We start from the raw sequence: 16,806 nt of genomic DNA, 5'->3' as shown, positions 1-16,806 counted from the left end.
AATGATTAGGGTTAATAATTAAAGCTGATTGTAACCCACTTATATACGTCTTTTCTACGTTAAATAATCTACGTATATCAGCATTATTTTATTATCTAAATCTAATACTGTATATAAACAATGAACCTGTTTTATGAATGACGTCATTAAGACTGATTGACAGGAGGCCCCGCCTTTTGTACTTTGATCCTTCATTTGCATAACGTTAAAGATCTGACCAATCATAGCGAGGCTCCTGCGCAGGTACGCCACTGGGAAAAGGCGGGGAACTCACCTTTCACTTTAGTCCTCAGTCTTTTACCTGTTGGAAAAGCGCGAGCTCGGAAATAAACTATTAAAATGGCGTGTGGAGGATTTGTTTGTTCGAGATATACTCTCTGCGCCTTAAACATTCTTTATATGGTAAATATAAAAAAAAGATTTAAAAAGTGTTGTTTGTTTATAAAGTGTGTTTCTGTATTGAATTTGGAAGCTGTCTAGTTGTAAATGACGTGCCTGAAAATGGACTTCATACGTTTGTGATTGATCTTTAACCTTCCAGTATTTGTTTATTGTATGCATTAATAATATTATCTATACTAGCACATGTATTCGTGTAAATTTATGGCATTGATGTTAAATATCTTATAAATAGTAATGTTATTGCTTGTGAAAAGAACGTTTGAGAAGGTTAAAGTAGGTTTCTGTCATACCTCAATACAGGACAACACTTCACCTTATTTCCTATTTTCCAATTGGTTAATTTATACTTTTAAAATCTAATTTCCTTTTATTTTTAATTAAATAGTATGCCATATACTGTAACGTTATTAACTTGAGTCTCACTAGAAGCATTTCTATGTATATTTGTTTTGACCTTATGTACAAATGATAAATAAACCTTGACCTGACTTAATAACAGTAATGATAATATTAATAATAATATGATGATGGAGAAAAGTTTGTGTCTCTGTAACCCTGTACAGTTGGTGAGTTTGCTGTTAATAGCAGGGGCAGCCTGGGGCAAATGGGTGGATCTGGTCTCCAGCTTTCGTGTGGTCGCTGCCATCATCATCGTGGGCATCTTTCTCTTCTTCGTGGCGATGTTGGGTCTGTGTGCAGCAATGAAGCATCACCAAGTCCTCTTGTTCTTTGTATCCTTCAGAGTTTGTTAATTTCCTACTCAACCGTATTCTATATTTTTCTATATACACCTTTCGATAAACTCGATATCGAATCGTTCGCTGCTTTCATGTCTGGTATTTCCTTCATTAGTCTGGCTTTCCTACGTGTGAATAACTTTAACCTTCTGACAGTACATGCTCATCCTTCTCGTGGTGTTCATTGTGCAGTTCTCTGTGTCCTGCGCAAGCCTGGTGATCAATAAGGAACAGCAGGTAATCAGATGGCACTACTGGAAGCAGTCTTGTAACTATACGTTTCTTTTTCGGCTAGTGGAATAGCGATCTACCGTCTATACTTCTTCTCCTGCAGAAATTGCTCCTGGAGATCGGTTGGAATAAGTCTGAGGTCCTGCAGTCCGATTTGGAGAGATCACTGAACTGCTGTTATTTCTCAGAGGTCAACTACAACGGAACATGCAAGGCTGTAAGTGTTTTATTTACAGAGTTAGCCTGAACAATTCGCTGCATTAATGAACATCGAGTTGCTTTTACAGTTTGTAACTATTTACATTTTTGGATATTTGTACCTAACATTAGTTTAAATTAACTACATCTGCTTATAGTAGACCATTCTCTCATTACAATCTCTATTTTTCTCACTCTAAGAGAAAAGAGAAAAAGTAACATAAGTAATAAAAAAAAAACTTTACTGAAAGACCATGAGGACCTCCAGTGCAACTGAAAGTCCTATGCATCACTTGCAATTTATCAGCTCGCTCATTAGGGATAAACTTGCAGACTGCTTCATAAATTAAAAATGTGTATTTGTAATCTATTTGTTTTTGTAAAGCTGCTTTGGGACAATGTCCAAAATGTGTTTAAAGCACTATATAAATACAATTGGATTGATTTCAATCAGTAAGTGTACCAAAGTGCTGATACTGGAAGCTGTCCTAAAATTTGACACATAAACCTGATTATATCAGCGATCACACAAAAATCTATTGCCCATCTGGCATACATGTCTGTTACAAAGGAAATGATACTGTATTAGACTCTGCAGCTGGAACTACTGTTGGAGAAAATTAATCAACCTTCTTACCAATCATTATTGAAGATTCAGCTGCACTGTGGTGTAATACCTTTTATTTGCTTTTTATATATAACGCAAATAAATTATTAATAATTTTTTGTATGCTGCTCAATTAGAAAACAATCACACACACACAGACACACACAGACACACACACACGTTAAATGCTTTTCTTATTATAGTGCCTTAGTATTATTTGCCTTCCTTTGCCTACAGTCATGTGTGGGAACACAAAGTTGTCAACCTTGTTCAGATAAAATGCTGGAGTACGCTGATGATGTGCTGCACTTTGTGGGAGGAACGAGTTTGTTTTTCAGTTTCACTGAGGTGAGTCACTGCATTTCTCAGCTATTCTTTGTTGTGGCTTTACAAGTAATAGGGTTTAGTTTACATGCTTATTAATACTAAACAGCCTTTTTTGATCAATCATGTGTGAATTTAATGGAGAGATATATTAAAATAGAGAGAAACTTTGAAATAAATTTTATTGAATTGTTGTACTGTAAGTGGAAATCATTTGCACAAAAAAAAAACCACATATATTGCCTCTTTGTTCATGAAAATCTTCTAACCTATTTATATTTTGTGCTTTATTTCTACCGTGTCAAATTTTCTCATTTCAGATTCTGGGTGTTTGGCTAACATACAGATATAGGAATCTAAAAGGCTCTCGTTTAAATCCTCGAGCGTTCCTTTGAGAAACTTTTCAGATTGTGTTTTAGTTTAGATGCTGCTCAATACTTATGATCACAGAGCAAATCATTTAATAGAGAATGACTCCTATGGTTGTATTTTTATTGTAAATCCCTTTATTAATTGTATAACTATGGTTTCATTATTGTGTTGGAAATGTTAGCCCATTTGTTTAGTTTAAATTTTGTTTTAAATAGTTGTTAGGCATTTTAGAAAATTTGAGCTGAAAACAATGCAAAATACAAAGCTGGAACTGTCAGCGCTAATACAACTTAAACAGTGTTGTGAAGAGAACATGAAATGTAAAGGGAGGTGTTGATGTGAATTTAAGTGACTTGATAAACCAGTGAAACATATAACTAATAATAAATGTATATTAATAAATGAATACCTGGGCTTTGCAAAGTCTAAAGTTTAACACTTTGTTTTGTAAATTCAACCCTAATGGAAAGTTCTTGTGCAGGGAATTTCTTCTTTTGTATTAACTGAAAGTAGAAACTGCTCATTAACTTCTCACCTTCAAGCTTCACGTTTTCATTGGCCACATTAGCACACAGGTATTTGACTTTACCCTAGAGGTATACAATCACTGGCCACGTGGTTGCACTCTGAACAGGACATAAGCAGGAACTGCTGCATCATTTATTTGGATATGGATGAGCCACAGCACAGAGATCTTACCCAACCATGAACACATGATTAAGGAACCTGTCTACAGTGCTTCATATGAAGTAATGTTTATTACCATGATGAAGGAGGGACTTGGGTAGGTAGAACTATATGCTTAATAGGCTGTTGGGAGAGAAAGAAAAATCCCTCAGTTTATAATGAGCTGTAATACTGGAATCTGGTCACCACTGCTGTTTAAAATACATTAACTTACTGTAATAAATCACAGGTTTCACACATTGCTGCAGTGTTACTCTGTACAGTAATGTTTTTAAAAGACTTTGTATTCTACTGAATGTAGTGGCCACTCTGTACAGAAAGCCTAACAAGTTATAAAAATGTATTCTATTGCATTGTGTATATCTGTCACTTGTGAATTACACTTATTCTAAACAGACTTTTCTGACTAATTATTTGTATATATCCTCAATTAAATTTTAGTGACAAGTTTCTTCTCTCCAGATATCATTCATGAAATAATTAATTGCTTGAATTACTGTATATGATTTAACAATGTTTAGCCAAAAATATTTGGACACCCATACCTCGTTCTTGTGCAAACAGTTGCCTAAAACCTACACCGTTGTGTTGAACATATCTGTATGCTGTAGAATTGAAGATTTTTACTTTTAATGCAACTAAGAAGCACAAAGTAAGGTTTATACAGACATCATTTGAGAAGTTTAATGTAGAAGAATGTGTCCTACACAGAGCCCTGATCTCAAACCCAGGGCCTTCTAATGCAAAATCAGAGCCCAACCCCCCTCGCTGAATGATCCGAAATTCCCACAACCACAATCCAAGTTTTACTGAAAAGTCTTCCCAGAAGAGTGGAGGTTATTGTAACAGCAACAGAGGGACCAAATCTGGTGATTTTCAACAGGAATATATGGTTGTGCTAACCGAGTGTCCTACACAAATTTTCTTGTAATTAGTTTTAGAAACCACAAATTAAACAGAACAGCTTTACTTTTAACTTAAAAATGTAAAGCTGATTAGGTTTTCTTCATTCATAAAATTAAAATTAATTTTTCCGAATGAATCCCTTTTATTTTCTCTGAATTACACAGCAGGCAAGCCAACAACTAAAATAGAGGGGACAATTTCAGGACATTTTCAGCATTACATATTTGACTGATACTGAACTGCTATTGACCATATCAGTGAAAATGTACATGTTGTGAACAGTGAATGCAAATCCTACTTCTGAATATTGGTCTTAAAGCTATAAAGCAGTTTTCAAGGCGAGTTTTGTTGATGCTATACATTTAACAAACACAGAATATTAAAGACTCCTGCAGGAAAACTGCTCTTATATTAAAAAGACTTAATAATTATAAGGCTATAATTATTGTGTTTGTGTTAATCTGATATATACTGTACATGTGACTAAAGTAAAGTATGTGCTATAAACGGGACAGGCCTCCTTCAGCCTTTCACAGTTGACAGATCTGATGATGGATGCAGATTAACGGAATCAAACAAAAGAATATGAAATATAAATAATATAAATATTGTTCAGCCTGAACTGAACCTCAGCCTTATTTGGGATATTAATTAGACAAAATAAGTTAAATATTGAATAGGATTTCTATTTTTCATTCTTTAATGGACATATTCCTTTAAACAGAACTGGTAATTTTAGACCTTACTGCTGAATATAATTTGTGTGCTTAACTCCAAGGTGATCATTTGCATGGAATTATCTTTGTACCAATGTCATTTTTAACACTTTAATTAAAGAATGGTGCGTTTAAATATCCGCAAAATGTATACTTAGTATATTAAGTGATGGTGATCATGATCTTGGCGGAAGCAGACGGTAAGGACTTGTTCAGTTAATGTGTGGACAAAGAAGTAGTCATTTTAATGATCTTTGCCATGACAGGATAATATGAAATGCACTGATCATGACAGCTGTGACTCGTGAGGCAAGGCAGGATATACATGATGCTTTTTTTTACACATTTGACATTTTTTTTCCTTGTTTCCTTTTCAACTTCCAGCTTTCATGAACAGGAGCAAAGCGGTCATAGACCTGCTCATGGACAATCCACAATGCAGTCTTGTCTAATAATTTAGTACTAGAGTCATAAGCAATAAGACGGCATAAAATCTAGTTTCAAAATGAAGGATCTTGTTTAAACTCAGTTAAAGAAAAACAAGAAAGAGCATACACATGCAGCAGATGAAAGAGGACCATGGAGCAGACAGGAAAAAAAAAAAAAAAAACAACCACGCAGGTTATGAGTCTGGGGAGAAGACCGTGTGCGTGTTGGGAAACCTTCTACAGCTGAAATTTGGGTCCTCTCTTACTCGTTGTTTGATGTCATTTTTCATCTAAGAATGTAAAGAATAAGTGATTAAACAGTTAATTCCCTTTCAGTCAAAATGCTACAGAATTGGTCTAATAACACTAAAAACAAAACAGTTATTAGGGGAAATTCTTTTTTATCAAAATGGTTTTGTGATGTAAGTTGAGAAGGAAGACCCTGCTACTCCGCCTTACTGTGCACTGTACCTGTTGTGCGTATGCCTCCTGTAGTTCTGGTCTCTCCAGGTCTTCCTGTAAGGCACTGGGCGATGTGACTGGTGTGACACCGACTGTTCTCGCTGCTTGGCTCACTGCCTCAGAGAGTGTGAGTCGGGGACTGTCACTCTGTGCTGTCTGCTGAAAACAGAAAAACGCACATGTTTGGGAGAATCACTGAAAACCTTTGATTATAATTTTTTAAAGCAAGGACATTAAAAAATAATGTGCTTGTGTGGTGTGAACATGAGATCATCAGGACCTTGTTTATTTAAACATCAGTAAGCTTTTCTTGGTCTGGTTGTGAAATCAGAGTGGGAGAAACAGTTTACCTTCCTGCGCTTTGCAGGCATGCCTTGTAGATATGCATCAGATAGAGAAGGCTGTGTTTTAATCTTCCTCTGGCTGTTTATATCCTGCCTGATGATAGGCACCCAGTCCTACAAGAGAACGAGGATGTGTTTGTTAAGCAATTTACCACAAAATCACTTTGGATTCTTTACATTATGAATAAGGAGGAAAACAGAGGTCTTACAGGAGGTAAAGCAGCTGCCCAAGCCTCAGCCTCTTCTCCAGGCTCCTCTCCTCCTGCTGCTGCTTCCCCCGTCTCTCCACCTGAACCTCCAACTGCACCTTCTTCCTGGGAGCTTACCATGGCCTCCTCAGCTGTGGTAGCTGGAGTAGGAGACAGAGTGTCATCCATCTGATGAGGACACAGAGGTTACAGCTTAGATTTTGAACAAGTACAGTATTGTGCATAGACACATCTAAGTAATTCTAGACAACCATTTTATCCATCTGTATGATTATACTTACGTCCATTGGATGACTTTCGGACTCCTGTGCCTCTCTCGCTTCTTCACCCTAATGTGAAATTTCAAAATAAAACATCAATTGTAGATTTATTATTAAATCTTTAACATGATATTGTACAATCTAACACTAATGCTGACCATTTCAAAACAATAAATATTATTTTATTAGAATTACATTTAACTATATGTAATATCTGGCAAAAGCTTAAAAAAAAATGTAACTAGCATGTGGTATTTGGTACACCATTTAGGGAATCGCCTTTACACAAAAACCCTTTAGAAGATCAAGATTGTTTGCATGTACAAGTAAAAATGTTTGAGTGTATTGGTGTAATAAGACACTCTTACCTGAGTGTAGACAACATAGTGCAAGATTTGTTCCTCTGTGACTGGGATGTGCTCCAGAATGACTTGGAGTCTCATAGTCATCATACTGGTCAACCAGTTTACCACACTGGGGTTTACCTCTGCTGACATGGTCCTCTGGAGGGGAATAAAGTTAGATAAAGTTTAATACAAATGTGCTTGTAATAAAACTGAGGGAAATATACTGTTCGTGAAAGACTTATAGGGAGAGTACTGACGATACGGTTGTTTATGACTGCAGTAAGGGCAGCCTGCTCTCCTCTCAGGCAGAACAGATTGAGAGCCAAACACTCAAATAGAGCACGGTTACACAACTGCAGCAAATGTGGTCCAAACGTATTATCTGAAAAGAAAGTAAATATACAATCACAGCAAAGGATATGCATTTCAAATGTAAAATATTTAAAATATGTTTCTGATTTTTAACCGTTATTGTTGAATCTAGAACTTTATGCTGGTGTATTTTTTCTTTATACTTAATAATCAAAATCGATTATTTGTTAGGCTCAAGCGAAAGCTTAACCCTTTTCCAGTTAGATTATATTCTGCTTTACAGATTAATTTGTACGAAAGAAGAATCGTAGTGTAGTGGTAGTGTACGCAGGCTTTAGTGATATCAAGCAGCAGCATTTCCTGATTTTTCTGTATAAATGGAAATAGGAGTTTTAAAAGTCCATTCTCGGTGTTCGAGTCTCTCTGCATTCTCACTTATCCTAAAGCATATCTTAGGCTTTTATTAAAAAAAAATTCCTATGTAAAACAAATGCTCATTTTCAATGCAGAAGTTCTGGGATGACTCGGGTAGAAGGAAAGCAGATCTCTAAACTCTTCAACTTGATCCTTGACAGCTAAAGATTTTTTTCCCCTGCAGTTTTAAGACTTTTATTTGAACTGTCATGTTCCAGACATCCAAGCATCCAGAAGTGGAGTATAAACAATGTACATGAGTGTTTGTGGACATACCTGTGCATTGAAGAATGTGTGTGGCAATGTCAGTAAGCTGCTGTCTTAGAAATGACCGGTTTGTCTGAGTGATGTCCACACCATCCCGTACTGTGACTGATGACTGAGAGATCGAGTGAGATAGATAAGAACAAAAGGCATGCACAATAAATAATATAATTTTCCATATACATTCAGTAAAATTCAAAACTGGTTTGATTCACTCACAAAACTCTCTGTGATATATTCATCTAGTTCACCAATTAGATTATCAGCAGCTGCCTTTGGTTGAGAAAAAGACAAGAAATAAGGGTACAGGCAGAAATTATTATGATAGGTGTAAATGAAAGGTGTACAGAGGAAATGACATACTGCTATGTTGGCCTCAGTGGGCTCTCTGCCCTGCAGATAGTGTTCTTGGAAGAACTGGGCTAGCTGGGGCTGGATACGACTTAGTGGCTGAGACTGACCATGGAGCAGCAGCACCATGTCCACCATGGAGAAATTCTGGCACACAAGAGTCAACAGGTCGCCAAAAAACCCTACACACAAGGTAGATAAATGAGGTGAACTGTGTGAATGTAAAACATATTGACCTAAAATATATTTAACTGTTAGGAAGCCAGTAAAAGTTTTTATAAAAATACTTTTTTATAGCATGCTTTATAGTTTTTTTGTCATTAATAAGCTTGAAATCTGTAGATCCATCTGCTTAAAGATAGAGGGAAGCATTTTGTGCTCATGTGGAAATGATGTAGCTGTACATATCTTGGCATAACAGCAACTACATTAACACCTGCGCACTGTGAGAGGGAGACTGTTTGCTTCACACACACACTCTTACCCATGGCTTCTCCTGTGCTGGGGGTGAAAATGTTGCTGGTCTGGGAGAGTCTCTGAATAAACTGAGCAATACTCTCAGTGTTGTTGTGTGGAGCCCCTAGGGAGCCCATCATAGTGGATAGGACCCCCTGCACTATCCCAGTGAAGAGCTCTGTATTTAGGACTTCTTCACCAGCGGCACCTCCTACCGGTTCAGATTGTGGTTCAGCAGTTGGAGGAGTAGGTGTAGGTGTGGGGCCTGACTGTTGATCTGAGGGGGGCTGAGCATTGCTCTGTTGTGAGGCCTAACAAACAGGTACACAAATTATACAGAAGCCTGAATACACATTTTAATTCACATTCACCATTTGGTCCATAATAAAAAATATGGCATAAAGTTTCACATAAACTGTGGGAGCTCGATAGCTAGGTTACATCATATAGTGGTTTATTTATATATTATATTTTAACCATGTTTACTATTAAACTGATTCCTGACCTGTATGAAGTCAGTGACTCCCTGAAGAAAGGCAGGTATTCCTGGCATTGTCACAGTAACAGAAGGATTTGCTCCTGGAGCTTGGCCAGCAGCAGCCCCCTCTCCAAAGACAGAGCCTAGAAGCTGGTCCAAGTTGCCCATTATGGGAGGCCCCTGAGCAGGTGCAGGGGGTGGTCCTGGCTGGGGAGCAGTGTTTGCAGTGGTGCTTGTGGAGTGTGTGGGTCCTGAGGCACTGGTGGCAGACGCTGAGGGGAAAGCTGAGGATGAAGAAGAGGATGAGGAGGAAGATGAGTTGGAAGATGAGGTGGAAAATGAGAATGTGTGAGAGGATGAGGAGGAAGAAGAGGAGGAGGAAGTTGCTTCACCGGCTGTAAAAAATAAAATAAATATATATATATATTTATTCAAGTTATCTATATTCATTTTATTTTTATAAGTTGGGAGCTGTATATGTGGTAAACATACCTGTCTGGCCTGAAACACCTGTAAAGAGCTGTCCCATCATTCCACTAATCATCTGATTAATAGCAGCTGGATTCATGGGTGTGGCCTGCAAAACAGAAATATATATGCACAAAGAAGGTAACTTAAATATAGGAAACTAGAAACATACAAGAGTAGAAACATTCTATATTTTAGAGCCTCTTTGATGATGTTCTCTACTATAAACTGAATTAAGGTGCCAACCTGGCCTGGATGCTGGCCCATCATAGGATTTCGCAGATTGAAGGTGGCTCCTCTGGTAGTGAAGGAAGGACTTGCCATGCGGTGAGTAAAGGGTGGCAAGGTAAATACAAACCTAGCTTGATGTGGGTGAGGGGGAAAGGGAGGGGGAATAGGGCCTGTACCTGTAGGGATGGGGCCTGTACTGGCAGGGGTGGGGCCTGTACTGGCAGGGGTGGGGCCTGTACCGGCAGGGGTGGGGCCTGTACCGGCAGGTGGGGCCTGTACCTGCAGGGGTGGGGCCTGTACCTGCAGGGGTGGGGCCTGTGGCAGTGCTTGCAGCTTGTTGTCCATGTTGGCCAGCAGCAGTTGCCATGGCCATAGCTTGTTGAGTAACTTGATTCACAATGGCTTGCATGAATTCTGGAGGTAAACCAGGTATCTGCATAGGAGTGGTTCCTGGGATATAAAATGCATAATTAGGACACAAACATTGTAAAGCTTTTTGAAAACAAACCCTCATCATGACTAAATGCTCATTTAAAAAAAAAAAAAAAAAAAAAAAAACGTGCAGGGGTGAGAACAATGTTCATCTCTTACCAGGCTGTGCGGTACCAGCAGCATTCTGTGGTCCAGGCCCTTGGGCATTGCTTCCATTATCTGAAACACAAAATTAGATGTATATTTTAAATTTGCACTTGCATACATGTCTTTTTTATGTCTGTGCAGGCATGTTTTGTGCATGTACATACGTAGACCTACATGCCCACTCGCACCAAAAACCCACCATCAATGTTAATCTGCATCATCACCACTGGCTCCATGGTTTGATGGCTTATGCGTATCACTCTGGGCCCTGGCTGTCCAGTCTGCTGATTGGCCATACCTGGCTGTGGCGTGGTGTTGGTCCTTGCCCTTGCTGCCCTGATTGTTCAGCAGGTTGAGGGTGACTCTCAGCTGGTGGTCTGCCATTAGTTGACATTGTCACTGTGGTCCCCAAATTAACCTAAAAGCATCAATAAAATGGCAAATTATAATCAAATATATAAGATGCAATTATGCTTTCATGTAAAACAAAGACAGGTTAATAGCCAAGGACTATTAGAATCCTCAAAAAGCTTTGGCTCTAGTTTGCAAAATATGTGCACACATTTGGCCTTACCTGTATGGGCATTTGATGCAGTCCACCTGGTGGCAGAATAGAGGACGTGTAGTGAGACATGGGCCGGATCACATGCAGGTGACGGGGAGGTGCACTGGACAAATTACAGCGCAAATCACTCAGGGCTACCAGAGCATTTCCCAAGAGCCGAAGTGCTTCTCCCACCAGGTTAAGGACATGCTGGTCCTCCTCTCTCCCTTGTGTCTGCAGAAAACAGTTTCTCTCTTCTAATAAATCACACTTATAAACAGTATTATTATATGTGTATATGTTGATAGGTACTGACAAAGAAAAAAAATATTCCTTTAGCACAATCACTAACCTGATAATAATAACCATAATTAGAAAGCGATAAAGAATGTGTATATTTTGACTCAAACTTTTAATGCTGCTGTAATACTGCTCAACCAGCATGTACTGTGGGTTTTCCTAACTATAGGTTGAAGAGCCTTAATATGAACTATCGATCTAATCATATTTGGGCTGTAACGATTCTTCAAGTCCATTTAACTACACACGGAGCACTGAGTTTCACACGGACCATTATTACTCACGCACCACACACTAAATATTGGAGAGCTTTGGACAGGGAACACAGAAGATGCTGCAGAATAACAAATAGAGGAACGGGGAGAAAACAGCGAGAAAAAGATTTATATGTAGGCCCATTTCCGCCACTTTGAATATAAAGTTTGCCTAATTCTGAATTTCTTTTCCTCGCAATTCTGACTCTTTTTTTTCTCCCCCCAATCGGGCACAATCACCCCCTGTGTAGTGCCAGAAAGCTTTACCCGTTGAAAATGAAATTGGCTACAATCAATAGAATCGCATGGTATCAAACTAAGCATCAGATCCCTGGAGAGAACTCTAACAATCAGTCTAACAATCAGCTCTGGAGGAGACTGAACAAGACAGATGAAGCAGAGGAGCCTCGTTCATAAACCAACAGCTTCAAACTTCAGGCCGACAACATGGTTGTAAATGGGATAGTCATGAGGGTCCCTTGCATACATTATTGTTGTAATCAGCAGTGGTAGCTGCCTCCAGGATGGAGTGAGCTCTTTGGATGAACGGCTGGAGCCTCTCCTCTACTCTTCTTAGCTCTCCTAACATCTCGACCATTTCTGCAGGGCTGGGGTGGCTGAAAGGAACATGAATTCACAATTCAAATAACAAAAATGCATTTCTATCATTAAATAAATGTAATAGACTTTAGGTAAATAAAGGTATTAATCATATAAACATCAAATATAAACATCAAATATCATCATATTTGTGTCATATCCTTAACTGCATATCCTTAAATTTTAAAGTTCATAAAGTCCTTTAATTCAATAGGTTTGGCAAGTTTCCAAGTAATCATTCCATTTTTCAAGTTATGAACATTTAAGTTTCAGTTTTTATGTGTCCTTACTTGGGTCCTGAAGGAGGAGGAGGGGGTGCATTATTAGTCTGAGATGAGCTAGAGGATGATGGAGGTGAGCTCGGTGGAGGAGGGGATGTGTCCATGGGCTGGACAGAAGGTGAAGGTGTTGAGGTGGAAGAGGCAGGAGGAGGTGCAGAATCCTGAGCTGAGGAACCATCCATGGGCTGTCCCTATGAACACAGAAAAGTCGAATACTGAGTGTGAAACAAGACATCAGCAATTCTCAAACTTGCAAAGCTTCAGGATTTTTTTTTTTAACAACATTAATGTATCAATAGTCCATAATACAAAATCAATAACTAGTTATTTTATCCGGAAATGTGATGCAAAATGTGCTTAAGAGATCCTCATTACCTCCAGTCTCTGAATCAGGGCAATGGTGTCTCGCAACAAATTTTCAGCCAGGAGCAGCCGCAGCCGGGGCTCACTCTGCAGGGTCTGATCCATATCAATGTTCACATTGACTGAGCCATTATTCTAGTAATGAAACATACACATACCATTATGTCTAATATATTGAACAAAGACTTAAAAAAAATGTAAATGTCTAAAATGACGCTCGTACCCCATTATTGCTGCCGACTCGTGTATTCCTAACACCCTCCCCGAGGCCCGCCATTAACTGCTGGATAGACATCTGAGGAAAGACATGCGCATTTGACATTAGTATTTCTATGGTCTACGGGAAACATGGGTATTCTTTCTCAAGTTATTTACAGGCAGTTATTCCGTGTATAACAGTGTATACTATATATAAAAGACCTGACGTCTGTATGTTTGACCAATAAAAGAAAGCCCAAGTCCCTGCCTGAATCTGCTGGGGGTCCATGACATTCACTGGAAGATTAAGGGTACCGAGCATGACGTAGCTATTAGCATTGCGGTCATGTGTGGCTCCATGAGGCATGGCCTGAGGAGTTGTGGTGCTTCCAGGCTGTGGGCCTGCCGAAGTCCCGGTTACTCCCCCTGAGCCAGATCCTGACTGAGTTGTCTGGGGTGGAGCTCGCTCAACCAGGTGAATGACTTTACCATTTACATCTGCAAACAAAGGGACAGAAACATTGCAATCTTTTCTAGATTTGCATCATTCACTCATGCATTATTTATACAGTACATGATGCAAATACAGAGAAAATTCTCAAAGTGAAAAAACTATCCAAAACAAAATCTGCATCATATAAAAGCATAATTATTAATCCTAAGATCTTTAGTGTGTATTTGACAAAAAAAAATATTACATTCATTAATTCATTTAAAAAATGTGTACACACTGTCATTATTGGTGGGCAATGTTCTGACAAAGTTGAAAGTGTTTAACTACATGTTTTTATTTTTTATTATTATTATTCTGTAGCAGTAAGCCTTCACATTCTGTCACCTGCTCCAGCATAACAATACTCCAATGCACAAAGTGAGGTTTATACAGAAACAGAGAGCTCACGAAATATCAGTGCCTGATCTCAATAATGCACTTAGGGCTGAATAAACAAAACTCGCCATGCTCCAAACTTTCCCAGACATAAAGGTGATTTTAGCAGCAAAGTGGGACTAGAATAGAATGTTTTATCGAGCAAGTACGCGTGTGATGGCAAGGTGTCCACAAATGCGTTTGAATATCATTCAATTTAGGATTGCCAAGTTGTAAATAAAATTGCAGTGTTTATTTACTTTGCATAAATGTAAATGGAACGTCAGTTGCAATAGAGTCTAACAATATTATAAAACTTCTGAGGATAACTCTGATGTCTCAAAAGTATGAAGAAATGCATCCTACTAATATCACGCTTTAATTTCAACCCGAGATATCAGGCAAATTTGGCTTTACTTTTGGGAAACCCCTTAAGGACAAACTGTACAAAACAGGCAGCTCTAAACAGGCTTGCCAAAGCAAATGGATGAAAGCCCTCACTGTATTCTGCCAGAGTTTTCTCATCCTGGAGCACTCGTCCCTGGTAGATCAGCCTCTGCTTATCGACGGGTATTCCCACTGAGGGCGATATGTGCTCCTTAAACTCTTTCACAGTGATCTAGGGAGAAAAAAGATAACGTGTCACTTAATAGGTTGTTTTAACACAATGAGATGTAAATATCCAGAAATGAAAGCAGAAATTCTGATTTCATTTATTGATCTCGAAGCTAAATGTCTAGATTGTGCAATGCACATAAAAAAGAAGCCTTTCCAAATGCTAATACTAACTTTAGTTAAACTGTCATCACTTTTAGAAGTGGAGCTTTGTGTAAACGGGTTGCTAAATCAACTAAATAATATTCAACCCCACCCAGAGACCTGTTTTTCACAAATCTTACCCTATACACCTTTAATGAGGAATAAACTCCATGTAGATTAGAGATTTTTCAATTAAATTATATAAATATTTCACAATATAAATTTTCTAAATGTATTATAGTGCATTTTACTCTTGAAGTGTTTACACGCAAATCATGTTTCATCCAGTATGATGTTATTTATGTATCTGCACATGTTTTGTGTTTGGATAAGGTTTGGATAAAACCCTGTCAAAATTAAAGGGACTGTCAAACAAGCTAATATTTAGAAAAACATGATAAATAAGATGTTTAACGGCAGTGAAGTAACTAACTTTTTTTAATCAAACACCCTGGCTATGCTTCATGGCCCCCAGAAGAGATCACTCTAGTATATTCTATTGCTTACGTATTCTTTTTTTTATTTTCGATGACAATGCAGCCTATGCGTCTTTAGAAAACAATGCGATAGTGTCGTAGCCTATTAATAATTAAGTTACATTCACTAAAATAGCAAGCAAAAGATGCAAACTAAGTTCGGGATCCAGGGTGGTGGTGTCAGAATGAGGACTTGATTCAGCATAAACAAAGTCCAGCAGTTCCATATGGAAGCAGCAATATCTCCAAATATCTCCAATATTTTAACTTTGCACATGTGGATTTATTTGAAAAACATTATCATTTGCACTGCCTTTCTTTGACATACCCTGCACTAATTGTGCAATGTCTATCTTTATTTGTTACTTTAATTTTCCTAGTTTTTATAACACCAGCACACCATGACAAATTCCTTGTACATGCAACCCTTAAAAGGTTATTCAATTTTTATTCTCCATCATGAAGACCAATTGAAGCACTAACCATCTATTCTTCTGGCACATGTATACCTTTTGACAAAATCACCTCCCTAGAAGTTTATGCTGATTCTAATCACAATCACTTGCTGTGCATGTACTGATTTGTACTACATAATAGAAACACATGCTAATGCATAAAAGGCTCAAAGCAGCATGGATACCCACCTGTGCTCTCACAGTATAGCTCCTGCTCTGAGAGTCCAGAGTTTTCACAGTGACATCTATCAGATTGTTCTCCTGCTCCTCCATTCTGCTGCCAGGCTCAAGATCAGCCAACTAAATACACACACATATGCAGATATCAATATTACATTATTAACACACAAAACAACCTAGGTGCAATTAACTTTCAGAAGTGAAAGACGAATGTCGCTTCTATCACACCATGAGCCATTTTTCTAGCGCTTTCTTGAACTTTCCACCCACTAACTCCACTCCTTAGCTGTTATTTAGCGTAGATGCTAAAAGTTAGCCATGTAGCCCAATTGCATGGCCAGCTAGAGCAACGTGAGCTTTAAAAGTTACCTAGAAGAAATGTCGTGCTATTAAATAAAGTCCAGCTCCAGGTGTACTACATTTATTTGCAGGCAGCTGAACCGATACCGAATCATTCTTACATTAATAATATTAAGCTAAAGCGCTAAGTGCTAAGCTAGCTTAGCTAGCATGGTCCTACCTTGAAAGTCGGTTATATCACTGTCTGTTCGTGGTTGTTGCGTTCACTCTGCCTTTTCCTTCCAATGTATCTAACTCACGCCGTGTCCTGTATTATAGTGTTTATTATCATGACAGTATTTTTAGAAATTTCAATTTCTGACCGCTAGCCAAGTCACCCGAGCTAGCTAGCATACAGTATACGCCTGCATCGAAAGAACTAAATGTAGGCTACACCTACTTCCGG

General features: G+C 38.4%; 2 protein-coding genes across 2 annotated transcripts; one reads left to right on the top strand and one right to left on the bottom strand.

Moving 5' to 3' along the window:
* The first annotated feature begins 268 nt into the window (after positions 1–268).
* On the top strand, positions 269–3,955 carry tspan13a (tetraspanin 13a). Its single transcript, XM_046862505.1, has 6 exons — positions 269–402; positions 966–1,133; positions 1,296–1,376; positions 1,474–1,587; positions 2,413–2,523; positions 2,820–3,955. The coding sequence occupies exons 1-6, from the start codon at positions 340–342 to the stop codon at positions 2,892–2,894; spliced, it is 612 nt and encodes a 203-aa protein (XP_046718461.1). The 5' UTR covers positions 269–339; the 3' UTR covers positions 2,895–3,955.
* Positions 3,956–5,396: 1,441 nt separating this feature from the next.
* bag6 (BCL2 associated athanogene 6) lies at positions 5,397–16,771 on the bottom strand. The gene is given in 27 exon segments (XM_046862506.1): positions 5,397–5,898; positions 6,080–6,226; positions 6,421–6,528; positions 6,624–6,791; positions 6,905–6,952; positions 7,252–7,386; positions 7,488–7,612; positions 8,233–8,335; positions 8,440–8,493; positions 8,584–8,753; positions 9,056–9,338; positions 9,533–9,900; positions 9,998–10,082; positions 10,220–10,380; positions 10,505–10,654; positions 10,796–10,855; positions 10,983–11,096; positions 11,099–11,201; positions 11,358–11,561; positions 12,369–12,498; positions 12,772–12,953; positions 13,138–13,260; positions 13,349–13,420; positions 13,592–13,821; positions 14,693–14,810; positions 16,071–16,181; positions 16,582–16,771. Coding segments are annotated over 26 exon segments (3,621 nt in total). The 5' UTR covers positions 16,155–16,181; positions 16,582–16,771; the 3' UTR covers positions 5,397–5,802.
* Between the last annotated feature and the right edge of the window lie 35 nt (positions 16,772–16,806).

This window comes from Silurus meridionalis, chromosome 12 (genome assembly GCF_014805685.1).
Source record: "Silurus meridionalis isolate SWU-2019-XX chromosome 12, ASM1480568v1, whole genome shotgun sequence".
Classification (NCBI taxonomy): Eukaryota; Metazoa; Chordata; class Actinopteri; order Siluriformes; family Siluridae; genus Silurus; species Silurus meridionalis.
This window is presented reverse-complemented; position numbering and strand designations above follow the sequence as displayed.

What these genes read in the sequence shown, in the direction of transcription:
- tspan13a (XM_046862505.1), top strand. Translation starts at nt 340, where the DNA reads ATGGCGTGTGGAGGATTTGTTTGTTCGAGATATACTCTCTGCGCCTTA. An exon ending in CCTTAAACATTCTTTATATG is followed by an intron (nt 403 to 965) that starts GTAAATATAAAA and finishes AACCCTGTACAG; the next exon opens with TTGGTGAGTTTGCTGTTAAT. An exon ending in ACAACGGAACATGCAAGGCT is followed by an intron (nt 1,588 to 2,412) that starts GTAAGTGTTTTA and finishes CTTTGCCTACAG; the next exon opens with TCATGTGTGGGAACACAAAG.